Source organism: Trichoderma virens (genome assembly GCF_000170995.1).
Source record: "Trichoderma virens Gv29-8 chromosome Unknown TRIVIscaffold_84, whole genome shotgun sequence".
NCBI classification, from domain to species: Eukaryota; Fungi; Ascomycota; class Sordariomycetes; order Hypocreales; family Hypocreaceae; genus Trichoderma; species Trichoderma virens.
Window position 1 is genome coordinate 685812 of NW_014013665.1, and position 17182 is coordinate 702993.

The window sequence follows — 17182 nt, forward strand, 5'->3', positions numbered from 1 at the left end:
GGTTCCTGCGTGCCGTCTTTCCCGCGAAACCGTGCCTTTCACACAGAGTATTGGTTCAGCCGAAGACCCCCTGAGAAGGGCCTTTTGTACTACTTTGGACTCCATAGTCGAAAATAACTGCCGCATGTGATGGCACGCGCCCACCGCCGACTCGAACGACACGGCCATCTCGACATCACCACTCGCACCGCCTTGGGTGTCGTTTTCTTCTTCCTTCTTCTCTTCACCATGGTCTCCCGCCTCAAACTCGGCATTCTCTTCTTTTCCCTCTTTCCCCCCCCCTTGGGCTACCCGCCATTTCGTTCATTCTATTCTCTTCAACTTTAAGCGTTCTCATCTTCCATCATGGGCGCTTCCAGCCACGTTCGCTTCGCCTTCGCTGCGCTGATGGCCAGCTTGATGACTGTAATGGGTGACAAGAGCGCTTCTCCTACCTTGCCTGCCACCTTTGAAGTGGACTTGCTATTCCCTCGCAATGAGACTTACGCTCCGAGCTGGCTGATGCCCGTCGTCTTTGCAATTCAGAATCCATCTCTGGCTGTCCCGCTGTCTGCTTCAATCCAGTGGAGCATGTGGGAGGGTAATAGCACGAGGTCGCCAGGCCATATCGGCGGTGGTGGTTTTGATGTGGACGGCGATGTGAGGACGGCGACATCCACACCCAAAAACCCCTATATGCTCAGCGGTGCTGTCAACACCATTTCTTACCCAGACGGCGTCTGGACTCTCGCCTGGTACGTGCAGTACAACATTTGCGGGGGCCCAACGCATAGCGAAAACTTCACCACCGTCTTCACCGTCAGCAAGTCTGGAAAGGCAATCGATCTTGAGGCGGCTACATCGTCTGACGTTTGTGGCGCCGCGCAGGCTCAAGCATTCAACATAACCTCTCCTTGGGGATGTGGTATGCTGGGTCCCAGCCCAACCACCAACCCATGTGCGGCGACAATCGACTCTGCAGCCGCATCCAGTCTATCTGCCTTGGCCAGAGCCACGGGCGCTATCTGCACCTCTTACAGTTCCAACCTCACCTGCCTGGATCCGAGCCCGCCTCCCGGTCAACCTTCAGCAGCCAATCCTCGCGTGGTAGCGGCGTCAACATTGCTTACGCTACTGGCTGCATTGGGTGCCCTGATCCATCTTGCATGAGGTAGATGCATGCACTCTGCATGGTTGATTAAAAGACGGGCGCTGGTCTTTTCCTTTCTCTACAAGTAGCAATTAGCTGGCCTTTGATGATGATATATTTTAACCCTCCTCCTCCTCCTCCTCCTCTCATCTCCTCATATTGAAATTGTGGCAACATACATGTGATATACGAGATCAGCGTGTTTAATCTTTGGTAGTCTTTGCTCGTATTGCACCCTCATTATAAGAACCTAAGCGTTAAGCATCAATAGATCCTGACAAGACTTATTAAGGTTATTAGTATGTATAGAAAAAGCTAGTTAGGGAAAAGATTTTCGAGCATTGACTACACTATGTAGATCCCCGACATGGTCTACCGTGGATCCTTGGATCCAGTCTGAACAACTGAATAAGCCTATGCGGGTTCACTTCATGTAGATCGTTGTGATAGTTTTAGAGAGTCATCATTGGCAAAAAATCATACATAGATGACCAATTGTCAACATGGTATCGATTGCATGCTGAAATTTCTTCATCAGCGCTCTCTGGTGATAGGTGCGCCTGACTACCATGTATTATCCCCTGGCCACTCCACCAACAGAAAGTCCTCGACCCAGCAGGCTAATCTCCGCAGGAAGAATTATCTATACTACGGGGTCATCTATGGATAATTCTCCGGCATCAAAGAGGAGACCGTTGAAAAAGCTGTGTTCTGAAGCGAAGTTTCAAACTACAGGGTACCCTTGTCAGCACACCCTTGCCAATATGGACGCCGTCTGCAGCAACCAAGACTCTGCGGCCATCCCGATGGTCTGCTCTGATACATGTAGGTAATGTTGAACAAGTCCATGGGGCAAGACGATTTGACCACTCTGCCGTCTCAGCCCTATCTTTTATCTGCTTCTGGCTCCTCGACGCTGCCCCTTTCCTTTTTTATTTTTTTATTTTCCTTTTTTCCTTTTTTCCATAATCGCCGTGCCGCATTCCGATCGGGCCCCCGTCTCGCTTCCCGCTCCTTGGCGATTGATCCTTCGACATGGTGGATCCATCGCCGACTATTGTCCGCATCACCAGTAGCCGAACCTCTCGTGTGGGTCTACGGTACTCTTTGTTATGTCTGTTGGTTGTGAAGCTGTTGGTCGTGATGTCGTTGGTCACGAATAATTTCAGAATTTATTAATCTTGAGAAGAGTTTTCTCTGCTTTTCTTCTAACATACGGCTATCACGGCAGAGCTGACCTATGGGCATCTATACAACATGGTCTGCGTGAGGATAGGCATGACTTTCATACCGCGGTATTCTCGGTCTTCTCGGAGGACATCTGCTATAAGCAACTTCTCCGATCACACCTGTCATCGTTCATCCAAGCTTGCTTTCAAGGGGCATGCAATATGCTCCCGGGGATTTTCTAAAATCAATATATAACTCTTCAAAGTCTGTAAAAGACCAGCTATGATACAGCCTTAATAAGTTTATACCACTCGTTATATTTGAGTCTTGTGATTCATACAAGCATTTGCAAAAGCTTTTACAAACATATAGATTCCTCTGTACTTATATAGTACTCGAGACTTTCACTTTGTTTCATTTATCTTTGCGGTTCTATATACAATCTTACTTCTGCAGTTGCTCTCCTCGAGGTATAGTAAACTACGACTCTTTTTGTTTATCTACAGTTGAATTGGCTGATTTGGCCTTATAAGTCACCTGCTAATAACCAGTCAAGGAGGCATAGTCTACATTTTATTCCAATTGGCAGCTCATAGGTTGCACATTAGGTTACAACATGGTCAAGCATCAAACAACATAAAATCTACGGCAACAATTTCCCATCTTCCACGGGGTTAATCAAGCCCATCGCCTGCTTTGCCATCTTGGCATCTGCTCTTCTTTTTCCTAGTCACGACACGTGTATAATTCAATGCCGCTGTCCAACTCTTCCGCGTGGCCTCGGCCGCGCGGTGCTTTCCTTGCCTTCCTACACATGACACTTGCCTCATTGTCCTTCTTCGTTGGCACATCTTCTGCCATAACGACGCCCCTTAGGCTACCTGCGAGCCCGGGCTATCAAGGCAGATCCAATGCTTGTCCAGCAAGATGTGCCGTGACGGGGCCCAACCCTGCCAACTGGTCTCTATACCGCAACCTCAATCAATTTGCCTTGTGCCAAGAGTCCATCTTCTACTCCTTTTCCTTCCTCGACCCGGTCGATGATGCTGATGAAGTTCACCGCATCTACGCCTGCACTTCTTTCGGCCCGGATTGGGCAAATCTGCCAGCCAACACTTCTAGTCTCAGCTCAGAGTCAGCAAAAGCCCCAGTCCTCGTGAATGGCACATATGAGATTGGATCCTGGCCTTCCGCTCCAGGTTCAATCGTCTCAACTTCTCTTGCCACAATCACCACCCAGATCCGCCATTATCTGTCTAACGGATTTGGTGCCGCGGACCATCCGACCATTCTCTTCGCCAGCTTTGGCTCAACCTCGGTTGGTCTCTATATCGGCCAAGGTCTGCAGAACCGGGGAATCGGGAACATCGCGCTGGCGTACTTGGAAAACTCCATCGCCACATCCAGCGCCAGCCATTCTGCCCAGGTGGCGATGCAATTCTGCCAGCCTGGCCAGACTTCGCATCACATTTTCGGCCTGATAGCTACTGGCAATGGAACTTTTGCTGCCGTACAGGACGCCCTCAAGTCATGGTCAAAGGCGGAATGCTTGACATTCCCAGTCGTCCAGAACACCACGGGTACTATCCCGCTCGGGACGCCCCTATTCACTCCCTCCACCAACATCACCAGCAACAACTCTTCCTTGACCCATGGCAGTGCTGCCTCTGTTCGACACGGAGCACTCACACCGCGGGCCAACTGTACCACCATCCAAGTCGTGTATGGTGATACCTGTGGCTCCTTGGCGCAGCGATGTGGCATCACCTCGGCTCAGTTCACCCAATACAATCCCGCATCAAACGAGTGCTCCTCGCTCCAGCCGGGCGAACACGTCTGCTGTTCGGCTGGCACATTGCCCAACTATGCTCCCCCGCCCCAAGCCGATGGCACTTGCGCGACTTACACCGTCCAGCCGAATGACGACTGTTCCACCATTGCCGCGTCATACAGCCTCACGGTGACTGAACTCGGCAACTTTAACAACAACACCTGGGCTTGGGGTGGCTGCAGCCGCCCCCTCTATCCTAACAACATTATCTGTATAAGTAAGGGTAACCCGCCAATGCCGGCGCCTGTCTCCAATGCTCTCTGTGGGCCACAGGTCCCTGGCACGCCGACCCCTCCCAGTGGGACGAACATATCCACGCTCAACCCATGTCCTCTGAATGCTTGCTGCGATGTGTGGGGCCAAGTAAGTGCAGTAGTTCCTTGCCACAACTCCTCAGATCAGTCAATCATGTTGCTAACGATAGTCTCAGTGCGGTACGACGGCCGATTTCTGCACCAATACTGGCACGGGCGCCCCCGGAACTGCGGCTAAGGGCACCAATGGCTGCATTTCCAATTGCGGCACCAATATCGTGCTGAGCAGTCCTCCCTCGGAGTATAGGAGCATTGGATTTTACGAGGGATTCAATTTGCAGCGGTCCTGCCTCTTTCAGGACGTCTCTCAAATCAATGTTAATGCTTACACACATATCTATTTCGCTTTCGGTGTGCTCACCCCGTCCTATGTGGTCCAGATTCCCAACGCCACAACTCTCTATGAGTTCAACGAGTTTCAGCGGATTGTGGGCGCGAAGCGTATTCTGTCCATCGGCGGTTGGGACTTCTCCACCAACCCCAGCACTTATAACATCTTTCGTGAGGGCGTCACCGCCGCGAATCGTTTAACCATGGCAACCAATATTGCCAAATTCATCAACGATAATGATCTTGACGGTGTCAACATTGACTGGGAGTATCCAGGGGTACGAGCATTCATCCATTTTGCTTGCTCTGCGCTTGTCTGTGTGTTAAATTGCTAATCGTCTTCCCCCCCTTGTTTCTTTATAGGCACCGGATATCCCTGGCATCCCTCCGGCTAGTACTAGCGATGGTACCAATTACCTCGCCTTTCTCGCCATACTGAGGAATCTTCTTCCCAGCAAAGAAATCACAATTGCCGCTCCGGCGTCATATTGGTATCTACAGGGCTTCCCCATCGAGAAGATGGCTCCGCTCCTGGACTATATCATATACATGACGTACGATCTGCATGGACAGGTATGATAACCCTCTCGACCTAGCGTGCAATTTTGTGACATGGGGAACTGACATCGAGCTTTCTTCTCCCTATATAGTGGGACTCTCAGAATGCGTGGTCACAGCTTGGTTGCCCAACTGGCAACTGTTTACGTACAGACGTGAACCTTACCGAAACAATTGGCGCGTTGGTCATGGTGAGTTTACGCTGGAAAGGCCCCGTTACTACTGGAAGCCCCTTTATTTTTTCCATCGCTAATGCAAACTCTTGCGTCCACAGATCACCAAAGCCGGTGTCCCCTCCAACAAGGTCGTGGTCGGCACGACCAGCTACGGGCGATCATTCGCCATGGCTGATGCGGGCTGTTATGGGCCAGATTGCACATTCTTGGGCTCAGCTGATGACTCGCAAGCTGCACCTGGTCCTTGTACTCAAACCGCGGGCTACATCTCCAATGCCGAGATCCAGGAAATCCTCGCCAACTCTAGCCGGGTGAACCAGAACTTCATCGACGCAGCTAGCAACACCAATATTCTTGTCTACGACGACATTCAATGGGTCGGCTGGATGAGCAACGGCATCAAGGCCTCACGAGCAGCGCTTTACAAGGGCTTGGCGATGGGTGGCACGACCGACTGGGCTACCGATCTGCAAGAGTACAATGAACCACCCTACGTCGTCTCGAACTGGGGTATGCTGATCAGCGACGTCCTCATGGGCACAGACCCCTTTCAAGAGGGCACCCGTCACGGCAACTGGACTAACCTAAACTGTACGGATCCCGCTGTGCAAGATGCCCTGTATATGAGTTGCCCCCAGCGCTGGTCGCGGTTGGACGCCAACGACGCTTGGAGTGACGCCATCGCAATTTGGAACACGTCTGATAGCTCGAGGACTACCTTCAGCTTGTCCATCATGAACACACTCCATGGCCCTGAAAACGTGGACTGTGGACTTCTCCCTCCGAAAAGCAATTGTGACCAGACTGAAACTTGTGCAGTGGTTCAAGGCACCAGCACCAATGGTGGTTCCGGCGTCGCGGGCTATCTGATCTATAATTCTTTCACAGTTATCAACGAGGTAAGTCTCACCCCTCTCGCTTCGAGACAAGATGGCATTATGTAAGAGAGAGGGAGAGGGAGAGGGAGAGACATAGTTGAAGTGCTGTTGCTGGCATGTTGAAAGTAGCTGACATAAACCCATAATTCAGATGTACAGCCAGTTCTACGCCGCCATCAATTATGCTTCCGACACGTACATCGGCGACGCACTCACGGACTTTGAGAACACCTTCGCACCGGTGCCTCCGGAAGAAGACGACGAGTGGAAGCTGATCCTGACCAACCTTGCAGGTCTCGGCCTTACTGCAATCGCCGCGCCATTCTTCGACGGAGGTGAGTCACAGCCCTTGCTTCCTCTTGAAATGAGTTTCATCTTGAATCATCACATCCACAACTGCTAATTGCCTCATAGTCTTTGGGGCTCTGCCAGCTCTTGTCGCTCTAGGAGACGCCGCCGCCGACACGGTCAAAGATATTACCTATGCAACCCTCGCGTTCGGAGCCGCCATTGTTACCATTGTACTCGATGGCGGTGGAGAGTAAGTGCCATCATCCCTTTTCGTTGAAGCATCATCGAATCAGGGTGTCCCTTTCGGCAGTCCACACGTTTGTTTCGGATTGGTATCGACGACAGCAATTGGCTGACCAAATTTGTGTGCAGACCTCTTTGGACAGCAAAGTCTCAAGCCTCCTTCAGTGACACTATGGGGGCAGCACTCGGCGGCTGGGCTGCCATCGTCGAAAACCAGCTCGCTGCTTTATTCAATGGATCTGAAGCTTCCATCGCTCTCCTCGGGACCATGATTGGTAATGGTAATCTCCTTGAGTGTGATGGCAGTTCCCCGTCGCAGAGCGACCCCTCGGACAACAGCACATACACCGACATCGAGAAATACGTGACAAGAGCCTTCTTCGGGTTCGCCATCCCGGCCATTTGGACCGTTTCTGGTGCTGCTGCCTTCGTTGTCGACTCGGGCTATCCCTGCGGCACGGTAAACCCCTTGGGCCTATACATGAGCAACGACACCGCAGAGGCCACCTATTCATGCCACAACGGCAATCTGTACTATCTGGTCTCTGTCGCCGGAGACTATCATAGCTGTACCGGCGAAGATATTGCTCTTACTATTGACACCGTTAATCCACCACCACCACCGTGCACCGATTCCCTGTTCACCGCTCCAGTAGGACTAGACAGCCTCGGCTCGAAATGGGGAGGTATTACTGTGTCCGACCTTATTGCGGGATCCGTTAACACATACGTCGCCAACGGCAATGCCAACGGGGCGCCCGCCGCTAACCCGGCGGACTCGCAGACTATCCAAGACCTCGCAAACCAGGACATCACGACGCCCGGCTACATCACTCTCCCGGTGTGCAGCCCCCAAGTTGCCTGGGCCTCGTGGTCGAATCCCTCGCAGTCCAACGCCACTGCCCCAGGATACCCATGCAATCCGCTGCAGGGCGTGACCAAGTGCAGCGGCTACACCTACGTGGACCAGACCAGCTCTGCCTCGCCGACAGTGTCCGACTGCCAGACCATCATTAAGAACATCCAGGGCACCAACGGCGAGTGGACCACTGGCATCGGCTCGCAGCGTAACATTGCTTCGTTCGGCACCTGCAACTTTGGCGTCGACAACAGCGGCGTGACTGGCGATGTCACTTATTATACTGGCAGTCAGGATATCGTCAACATCATTACTCAGTCAATCGCGCTGTATGGCGGTGGCGGTCAAGTCGGCGCGAAAGGATATATGGAGTGTGCTGGTGATGCGGGTAGTCAGTACGTTGAGTGGGGGCTGTATTAGTATTACCTAGTAAACAACTGTGCTAGAAACTGTTATACTATCCGTCTGTTTCCTCTGTTAGACATTGACAAAATATTACACTAAATATATATATCAGGTAATGTCAGAGGCCTCGCAGCGTAATACCTGAAAGGAAGCATCTGAGGGTGAACTGAAGGCTGTGTGGGTTATGGAAGAAAAATATAAAAAGGAAAGGAATATCCTCTCTTTGTAGAGGAATTCAGAGATAAGTACAGTCATTATCAGATACCTAGGTAGTTTTGTATTCTCGGCTAATATATACACCCTTTACCTCTTCATCTTTATCACTCTTCACTTGATCCGGACTTCTGGCAACCACACTCTTTACCATATATCGCACAGATTTCCATCTCTCTGATTTCGTTCCCTCCAATCCTAATATATTCCTGAAGCTAAAATGCCTTTCCCTTGGGACTGGGTAATAATAAGCCCGTACTCCTTTAAGTGTAATCATTCTAGCTCTCTCAGATTGTTCGTCACTCGTGAAAGGAATCCGCTCGTCATTTGCCAGTAATAGTTTTGTTATTGATTCCCTGAGTCGGTCACGCTGGTCAGTAATCTTTAACTCAAACCTTTCGAAACTTTGCTGAAATACTTTAAAAAGTTAATTCAGTAAAATAGTGGAATCCTCTTGCGAAAGCGGGTTTTGAAGTTATTCCAGGATTTAAGTTGTCTAATAGCGATAGACTAAACGATGGCGAGCATCTTAGCGCGGGGTTGGTTAACCACCAAAAACGGGCTTACTTACATGTAACTACAGATTTGGAGCTATAGGATGTCAACAATGGACATTACACTCAAAAGAAGTGCTTGGCGGGACCCCGAACTCTCCTCTACCTATGGTCGTATGTGCTAGAGAATAGTGTGAATCAGTATATATAGAAATGGAATCGAGGCTTATTCAGCAGATGCAGATAATGAATACTCTCTTATATCTTTGGAGTGTACACCGCAGGTGCCCTTTTTACTACCGGCATTAGCCATTGTGCCAATTGCCCCTCTATTAGATTGTAAGTGTTCCCGCAAAGCCAAATAGTGTAGCTTGCCACCGTGAAGTGTCATAATAAGGTAAAGTGAATGTAGTGTCACCTGAATGGTACTGAGCTATAGGCAAATTGGCCTCTATGTATTCCTCGAATTACCAGCGGGCATCCTTCTTTCTCCATCTCTGAAACGGAAGCACCATCCAGATCAACATCCCCAACGAATCAGAGTTTCCGCACCAATTGACCGCATCCGGCAACTTGCTGTACGCCTGCTGATTGTTCCAAGTGTTCTTGAAACAACCCGCGTCATCCAACTCAAGCAGGTCTCCGACTGTTAACACTTCGTGCGACGTCCAGCCTGAGAGGTAGAGCTTCAGCTCTCGCCTCCAGGATCTGTTGGTGCGGGCTTCCCACAAGTCGCGCTGACATGGTAGAGGAGTAGACCGGAAGTTTTTGTAGGGAGGGTTGGCTTGGGCTGCGTGAGGTGGGATTAGGCCTTCGAATAGTAGTTCGACAAGGCCCAGCAAGGCGACTATCCTGAATATTTAGTTAGGACTTGAAACTTGTTTTTAGTCTGGGACTCGAGTGTTTTTGTGATTACCGTCTTAAAGACTCCCTTAATACCCATTGCTGTCTGTCTGGTCTTTCCATAAAGTCACATGCATCCCAGTCAATGCTCTCAGTGAGGCAAGTGAAGAGTTCCTAATTTAGGCCAATACAGTCCGTAAATATTATTGGACAGCAGATTAATTGTCCAAAAGGAGACTAGATGGAGTTAACATACCGTCATAACCAAGAGCAGAGCATTGGCGCCATTTCGTTCCGCTGTTTCGGGATCCTGAGCTTGTAGGAGGATATATATGATGACCGCCTGTAAGGCAGCAAGCTGGCCGTATGGGTCTAGGCTTTTATACTAGAGAAAGGCCAATCTTGTAAGTTTAAACGCAACATTAGTCTCAGTAAGCGTGAAGCAAGAAAACCATACCTCTTCATGTAATCTCTGTCCCTCAGAATATATCGTCTGCCAGACAAAATCCGCGTTGGCATCTGTCCGCGAATAGAACATATCCACCAAGCTGGCGCAAATGGCAAGCCTCTTGGGCAAGCATTGGTGTTTCCCCATCTCTCCACATTCTGGAGCAAGCGTCTCGTCTATGTAGCAAGGCGCATGGATAAACGGAGGAAGGCGGTCTCCTAGGACGAGCATCTTTGGATAGCCGGTAATTTGTCCCAGGACCATATTGGTCAACATGCAGCCTTTCAGGATTGGGCGGCTTCGCAGGGACCCTTGGTTGGAGGGAGTCCGTACAGTTAGAGTGGACGCAATGTCATCGCACGAGGTGATGTTGCTCTCCGAACCAGATTCACCTACGAGAGGTGGAGGGTCCCAATGTGAGATTGGAGCGGAATTATCAGGGGGGACTACACAAGCAGATGTCCACGTGCCGACGACATTTTGCTCCGAGAATTCTGACTCAGCCATCATTTGCAAGCTAAATTCGTCCTGAAAGGTGTTGAGACCAAAATCGCCAATCCCAGATTCGAGATTTTTCGGGTTCAAATGACCGGTTTCCAAACCATCAGTGACCATCCAGTTGGCGCTTACATTCTCGTCACTGAGAGTTGTAACCGCATCAGTTGAGACTACATCGAAAATAACTGGTGGGACTCCATAACCACTGTGCTGGTGTTCGAGAGCTTCAATGTCCACAGCTTCCGTTCTGGGGACTTTCGAACGGCGCGAGTCCGAATATGGCGATACACGAATATCGCGTATATCACAGGCTAGATTGCGCTCAGCACAGCGTGAGCATGTCGGAGTTGCCCGGTTGCATCGTAATTTTGACTGTCTGCAGTGAGTGCAAGATTTTTGGCGAGAGAACGGCATGTCGAATTATCCGCGGATATAGTGAGGCACATTAAACACAAGCTAGATCGACCCAAGATGCGGCTAAAGAAAGTCCTCGGGGTTTGTTGACCTTGAAGTTTCAGTTTATGGCAACGGATTAGTAATGAGCTTGCATTTCCAATACGCTGGCCTTGAGTCTTTTCAGGATAGCTGACCCATGAACTCGGCATCCAAGATGGGTGGCGGAGAATAGGATCTAGTTTCCTCGGAGTTCAAGTGGAGCAACCGCGGACTTTGTGGATCCTGTTACAACCCGTGTTGATAGACCTGTAAAGAATAGTGATATGTAAAGAATGTAGGTTCGCATATATGTATAGATATATATATGTATATAAATTCTAGAAAAAAAATTGAGAAAGCATTGAATCAAGTAACAAAGGTCTACAATTCATATAACTCTTAGCTTCATATACATTCGCCGCAGATCAAACTTGCAATGGCACCTATCCGCATCTGCATCATCGGGCTCGCTGCCACCTCCAGTGCGGGTTACAAGACAGGCGAATGGGGCATCCAACATTTAAATTCTCTTAAATCCTCTCCTCACTATCAGATTGTCGGTGTTTGCAATTCCTCACTTGCCTCTTCCCAAAAGTCCATCGAGTCGCACAAACTTGGCTCCGATGTCAAGGCCTACAGCTCTCTCGATGAGGTTGTTAGTGATCCTGACATTGACATGGTCTCCATCGTTGTTGCTATTGGCAAACATTACCAATTGGTAAAGCCTCTGCTCCAGCAGAAGAAGGACGTTCTGGTCGAGTTTCCCATCGCGCCGACAGTTGCAGAGGTTGAGGAGTTGGCTACTCTGGCCAAGAGTGCTGGAGTCAAGGCCCTCAGTGGCTCACAGGGCCGTGCCCATCCTGTATTCCGACGTATGAAAGATTTGATCAAGTCCGGTGCCATTGGCGACGTGGTGTTCTCTACCCTCAACAGCCATAACGCTCTTATGGCTACGCCCATGTGGCCAGAGTCGCAGTCAATTTTTCTGAATATTAACTCTGGCATCAGCCGTTTGCATCTCGTTGTTGGGCACAGTGAGTTTTGTCCAATTATCATACATGAATGGCAAGTAAAAAGAACCATTGCTAATACGACCTAGTTTTGGACACTCATTTGAATATCCTCGGTGACTTCAAGGATATCCAGTCGACCCTCAAAACCCAAAACAACAAAACGAAGCTTGTGGATAACGAAGGCAACATCATCCAGGAAAATTTTGATATCACGGCTCCCGACACAATTCTCCTCCAGGGAGTCTTGGAAAATGGTGCTGTGGCGTCATTCACAATGCGCACGTGCACTGAACCAGTCGACAACACCGGCTTCCGATGGATCATTAGCGGGACTAAGGGAGAACTTGAATTGACTAGCGATCCTGGCATATTCCACTGGGGCCCTACAGGCCTGAAACTGAAGTTGAGAGAATTTGGGGGTGAAGCAAAGGAGATTGACTTTAACCGAGGTGAAGCGGACCATTTGAGTCAGGTGTCTTATTCGGGACAAAATGTAGCTAGGGTATACGAGGCGTTTGCCAAAGGTGAAGAAGATGGATACGCCACTCTTGATGACGCTTTGAAAGTTCATAGGGTCTTGGAAAAAGCCAAGCTCCATGCAACCTGGGCATGATTTGCATAGAGAATCTGTATCAGCTTCTGCACTTAGGCAAACTCAAGATTATCTGAAATAAATTCAGCTACTATACAATTTATCATTCTCATTTTGAAAAGCATCATAAGCTCCCTATAAAATTAGGTGATTTAAATGGAGCTACGTGTATTCTTGAGTACGTTAAGAAATGGGCTTGAGAAGACGAGTTTATTAGTCGCGAGAATGCCAACTTTCTTTCATATCTACAGAATCTTTCTGGAACTCGGCAAGCCAAGGCCGGGTTATTCAAGGCGTTGCCGTGATTGGTGAGGCAATGGCGGCTCGTGAGAACCGCTAGCTTCTGTATCCATTGCTCCTGGCCATACGCTACAGGAGCACTGCTACGTTTCTGGATGGCGTTTTGATTCTTGCCAAAGACAGATAGCTTATTTGAGTTACACAATGCATATAAATTTTTTGATGCTTTTTATCTCCAGCCCTCACTTCGAGTTGAAGGCATTCTTCAGAAGGCGCCGCCATTGTAAGGCTTATCATACCGCGGCTCTCGCTCCGGACCATTGAGCTCAAGGCAGTCTACGTACGCGACCCATCTGTTGGTTATGAATTCACCCAGTTCAAACCCCTCCTGCGCCGCATCGACGGTATACCCATTCACACTGAGATAGCACCCGCATTCTCTCTGCTCGCTCCAGCCATCGGCCTTGGGCCGCCAGATGGTCCTCTTGCCCATCTTGCCCCCATCCCTGTCCTTGACGCCCATCTCGTCCAGGTCCACCTCGGCTGTCTCCCACTCGCCCTCAAAGACGAAGCACCTCCCGCCGCACGTCTTGCAGAAGAGCCAGTGGACGAGTCCGGAGTTGCAGGTGTAGTCTCCAAGCTCGGCCATGGGATCTAGCGGGGAGAGTAGCATGAAGTCCTCGGGGGCCCAGGCCATGCGCATGTGGAAGTGGCCGGCCTTGTGGCAGGTTGTGCAGTTGCAGCGATAGAACTCCTGATGGGAGCGGGACGGGTCAGTAGGAGGGGGCGTGCCGATTGAGGGCGGTTTGTGCGGGAGTGTGAGGAAGACGATGTATTTGATGAAGCCGCAGTGGCAGGAGCCGTGGAAGGGGCGGCGTGTTGGTGTCGAGACGCTCATCTTGCGGACGTTGTGAGGGATTGTTCACTGGTATTGTATTGAGGACAAGCTGTTATCGAGAAAGGAGAATGACTACCGCCACAAAACGGGATCATCACAATCTCTTATACCAGCAACCCGGAGTAATATCTTTCTTCGCAGATTTGAGAATGTCCAAGTCTACAGGGTGAGCCGCTGAACGCCGACGCATGAATCCCCGCAGCGTCAACCGTGAAAGGGGGCATCGACTGACAAAGGCTTCCCCGTATTAATCGCTGGAGCTAATCCGTGCTATATTATAGCGCGTAGTTAATGTCATCTCATCATAGTACATGTACATGCCCTGAAAAGGCAAGAGGAGATGCAGCGCCAAGTACTGTAGATCGAGAACAATGCGACTGGAGAAAAAGCCAGGCCGTCTGTACAACCACCATTATGAGAGGATGGTTGGTTCGGCCAAGGCAAAGAAAAAAGGAAAAATAAAAACATACCACAGCTAACGGCCACCCATTCAACTACGGATTACTAATCTGCCGATTAAGACTTTCATTATTTGTGGTTGTTATGTCTTAGCAACTCTCTCATATCACTCTGCTTTGCTATATTAATAACCGCCGTATTCTCATCGCCATCCAAAACGCATTGATCCGCACCAGCTTCCATTAGAATAGCCACGACTTGCTCGTAACCCCTCCTACAGATCAATCTCCTTCAACCGGATGTAGCACTGTGTCGGCTCCCTGGCAAACTTCTGCACCGCCTCATAACCGGCCAGCTTCTCTGGGATCGGCAACATCTCAAAGTTCCACACGATGAGCGCAAAGTGAATCTTGAGCACTTGCAGCGCCAGCTTTCTCCCGAAACATCCCCTAAGCCCCAACCCGAACGCCAGCGACGGCCCGGCCATCGTGTTGAACACCTCGGCCCCGGTGTCCGGATCCGTCTCGAGCCAGCGCTCGGGAAAAAACTTGTCAATGTTGTCGTCTGACCAAGCACCCGTCAGCGCTGACTTGGCCGTCTGGCGGGCCCCGGGGCTGCGTGACTCGTCCGCAAGCTTCATGTTGGGTTCGAGGTAGCCTGGGCCATTGGCCATGAGGAAGACATTGGTGCCCTTGGGGATATTGCGGCCGAGGACAGTGGTATCCCGCTGAGCCTGGCGGACAACGAAGGCGATGGTGTTCGAGAGGCGAAGAATCTCCTCCACTGCGGCATCTAGGTAGGGGACCTGTGCGCTGCTAAGCTCCGCGTAGGTCAGGTCGCGCTTCTCCTGGACGGCAGTTGGGAAGGCGGAGCGAAGCGCGTTACGGAGACGGTCCTGCGCGGCTGGGTTGTCGGTCAGCATCTTGACGCCCCAGGCGATGGTGGTAGCAGATGTGTCGTGGCCAGCTGTCATGAAGCCAAAGAACTCGTCGGCAATGGCTCCCTTGCGATAGTCCGGCTGGCGGCCTTCTTTGGTCGCCACGTCGCGTTCTCGAAGGAGGACGGAGTGGAGCGCGCTCTTGGGTTTGATGCTGGGGTCTTTCTCGATCAATCGGACGGATTCTTCTACCTTGTCTTGGATGTACTTGTCCTTGATACTCTTGGCCTTTCTCATGTAGGGGAACTTGCGAATGACCCATGAAGTTAGCACCGGGGCAGGAGAGAGCTGAGTGTTTGTGACCGAGTTGGCTAGGATGAGCACGGCCGAGAAGATATCCGGAGTGTGACCTTCAGGGAAAGCGACGGGCTCGTCGTCATCATCGGCGAACACAGGCTCAAAGCTGTCCAACGCCTTGATGCGCTGGATGGTGTTGGTCTCGTCCTCGACCAGACCAAAGGAAGAGGCAAAGATGGAGTCCAACGCAGCAAAGGTGACATCGTGATGGGCCGAAAAGGGACGGCCCTTGGCCATGTTACATTTTATCTTCCACAACTTCATAAGGGTGCTTGCGGCCATGTACACCTCAGGCGCGCTGATCTCTCGGATGAAAGTCGGGGTCATCAAGTGGTTGATCAAGTTCCGATTCTTCTTGAATCGGAGGTCGGTCGAGATGAATTGAATATGTTGCTCTGGCAAAATGCCATTGATCAGCTCACCAAAGAATTCGCTGCGGTCGAATTCTTTGATTCTCCGAAGCAGGATATCTTGGCTTTCGAAAGGGTCAGTCACCACCACCCATGGTAGTCCTCCGGGCTTGATGAAAGCCTGCACAATAGGGCTTTGGAGGCGAGTGGTAAGAGACGTTAACCAGCACTACTCTCATTCAAGGTTACATGTTAGCAATCTACATATGCCTAGACCGATGAACAACTAGCTGATGTTTTGAGTAGTGGCAGTGTCTTACAAATATGCGTTGTGTACGTATCACATAGCCCATCATCTCTGGCACATCCCCAAACATCTTTGCTGCCGCATATTTGTTGTATGGGATGTCAGGGATCGGCTTCGGTAGGATCCGTCGATAGGCCATGTACAGGGCCATACAGACGATCCCCACAACCCAAGCTTCTCCTGAGGAGATAGTCGCCGCCATTGTGTTTGCCAAAGTGTTGCTTTACCGGATGCACACAGGTCTGAAATTGATGGCCACGAACGGAGAAGAAAATGGGATATGGCTGCCAGATGAAAACCACCAAACCAACAGCCTTTACCTTCAGTTTGAAATCCCGCCTCCTCCATTGAGTGACTATACGAAGCATCCAACGGGCCCTGGCCCGCCCCTGCATAAGACGTGAACAAATTTTTATTACAGCCTACTATCAGCCTGCCTAGAACTCTGAAACAAGTCTACCGTATTAGAAGGTCGGGAGGAGCACTTTTGTTGAAGGTCTGGGTTGCACCAACAACATTGCTAGGGGTCTGGTTGCTCTTCGTTTCCCCACCTCTCCACTCAAGAGGCAAGATTTGGCTGATACATCGCCCCAGTTAAAGCTTGTCCACTGATGCGTGTAGCGTCTGCTCACTGGGCAACTGATGGCCGTCGCGCTTAAGCTTGCTGATGATAGATTGCTTACGGGTAACTCTGTACGAACTGGCTTGGACATCATTCGCTTCGACGGCCGTGAACAAGCGGTTTACCTCATTGATTGCAAGCTTGCTAACGTCGAGAAGCAAGGATCAAGGCAAAGCATGAACTTTGACCCACAAATGTAATCTGTCAACCAAGTACTCCGTACCTGTATGTTCTCTGAAATAATGCCCCAAAATGCAGCTAGTTCTCGTCGATTAGTTTCCCGCCCCGTTGTTTAGTCAGACGGCTGCACCCGGAATACTTACGCGGCTCATTGCTCGTCTTCTCCATTGTTGGCTTTGCTGTACTAACCATGAGCCCTTGTAGATTCATTGTCTTGTCTATAGGGTGTTGG

At 50.4% G+C, this 17182-nt stretch overlaps 6 protein-coding genes across 6 annotated transcripts; 3 read left to right on the forward strand and 3 right to left on the reverse strand.

Annotated features, from left to right (window-relative positions):
• Window positions 1-345: 345 nt before the first annotated feature.
• Window positions 346-1149, forward strand: TRIVIDRAFT_69251 (uncharacterized protein; the record flags this gene model as incomplete). Its single annotated transcript, XM_014098072.1, has 1 exon — window positions 346-1149. One exon carries the CDS (start codon window positions 346-348, stop codon window positions 1147-1149), a length of 804 nt encoding a protein of 267 aa, XP_013953547.1.
• A 1964-nt stretch (window positions 1150-3113) lies between these two features.
• Window positions 3114-8199, forward strand: TVC3 (glycoside hydrolase family 18 protein; the record flags this gene model as incomplete). Its single annotated transcript, XM_014097976.1, has 8 exons — window positions 3114-4493; window positions 4561-5052; window positions 5138-5347; window positions 5425-5523; window positions 5607-6362; window positions 6538-6721; window positions 6801-6927; window positions 7050-8199. 8 exons carry the CDS (start codon window positions 3114-3116, stop codon window positions 8197-8199), a joined length of 4398 nt encoding a protein of 1465 aa, XP_013953451.1.
• Window positions 8200-9282: 1083 nt separating this feature from the next.
• TRIVIDRAFT_111811 (uncharacterized protein) lies at window positions 9283-10605 on the reverse strand (the record flags this gene model as incomplete). The annotated part of the gene is made up of 4 exons (XM_014097977.1): window positions 9283-9743; window positions 9808-9908; window positions 9991-10119; window positions 10192-10605. The coding sequence occupies 4 exons, from the start codon at window positions 10456-10458 to the stop codon at window positions 9359-9361; spliced, it is 882 nt and encodes a 293-aa protein (XP_013953452.1).
• Window positions 10606-11551: 946 nt separating this feature from the next.
• On the forward strand, window positions 11552-12741 carry TRIVIDRAFT_49239 (uncharacterized protein; the record flags this gene model as incomplete). The annotated part of the gene is made up of 2 exons (XM_014097978.1): window positions 11552-12149; window positions 12215-12741. The coding sequence occupies 2 exons, from the start codon at window positions 11552-11554 to the stop codon at window positions 12739-12741; spliced, it is 1125 nt and encodes a 374-aa protein (XP_013953453.1).
• A 413-nt stretch (window positions 12742-13154) lies between these two features.
• Window positions 13155-13858, reverse strand: TRIVIDRAFT_231478 (uncharacterized protein; the record flags this gene model as incomplete). The annotated part of the gene is made up of 1 exon (XM_014097979.1): window positions 13155-13858. One exon carries the CDS (start codon window positions 13856-13858, stop codon window positions 13226-13228), a length of 633 nt encoding a protein of 210 aa, XP_013953454.1.
• A 673-nt stretch (window positions 13859-14531) lies between these two features.
• Window positions 14532-16350, reverse strand: TRIVIDRAFT_49273 (uncharacterized protein; the record flags this gene model as incomplete). The annotated part of the gene is made up of 2 exons (XM_014097980.1): window positions 14532-16070; window positions 16162-16350. The coding sequence occupies 2 exons, from the start codon at window positions 16348-16350 to the stop codon at window positions 14532-14534; spliced, it is 1728 nt and encodes a 575-aa protein (XP_013953455.1).
• Window positions 16351-17182: the final 832 nt, after the last annotated feature.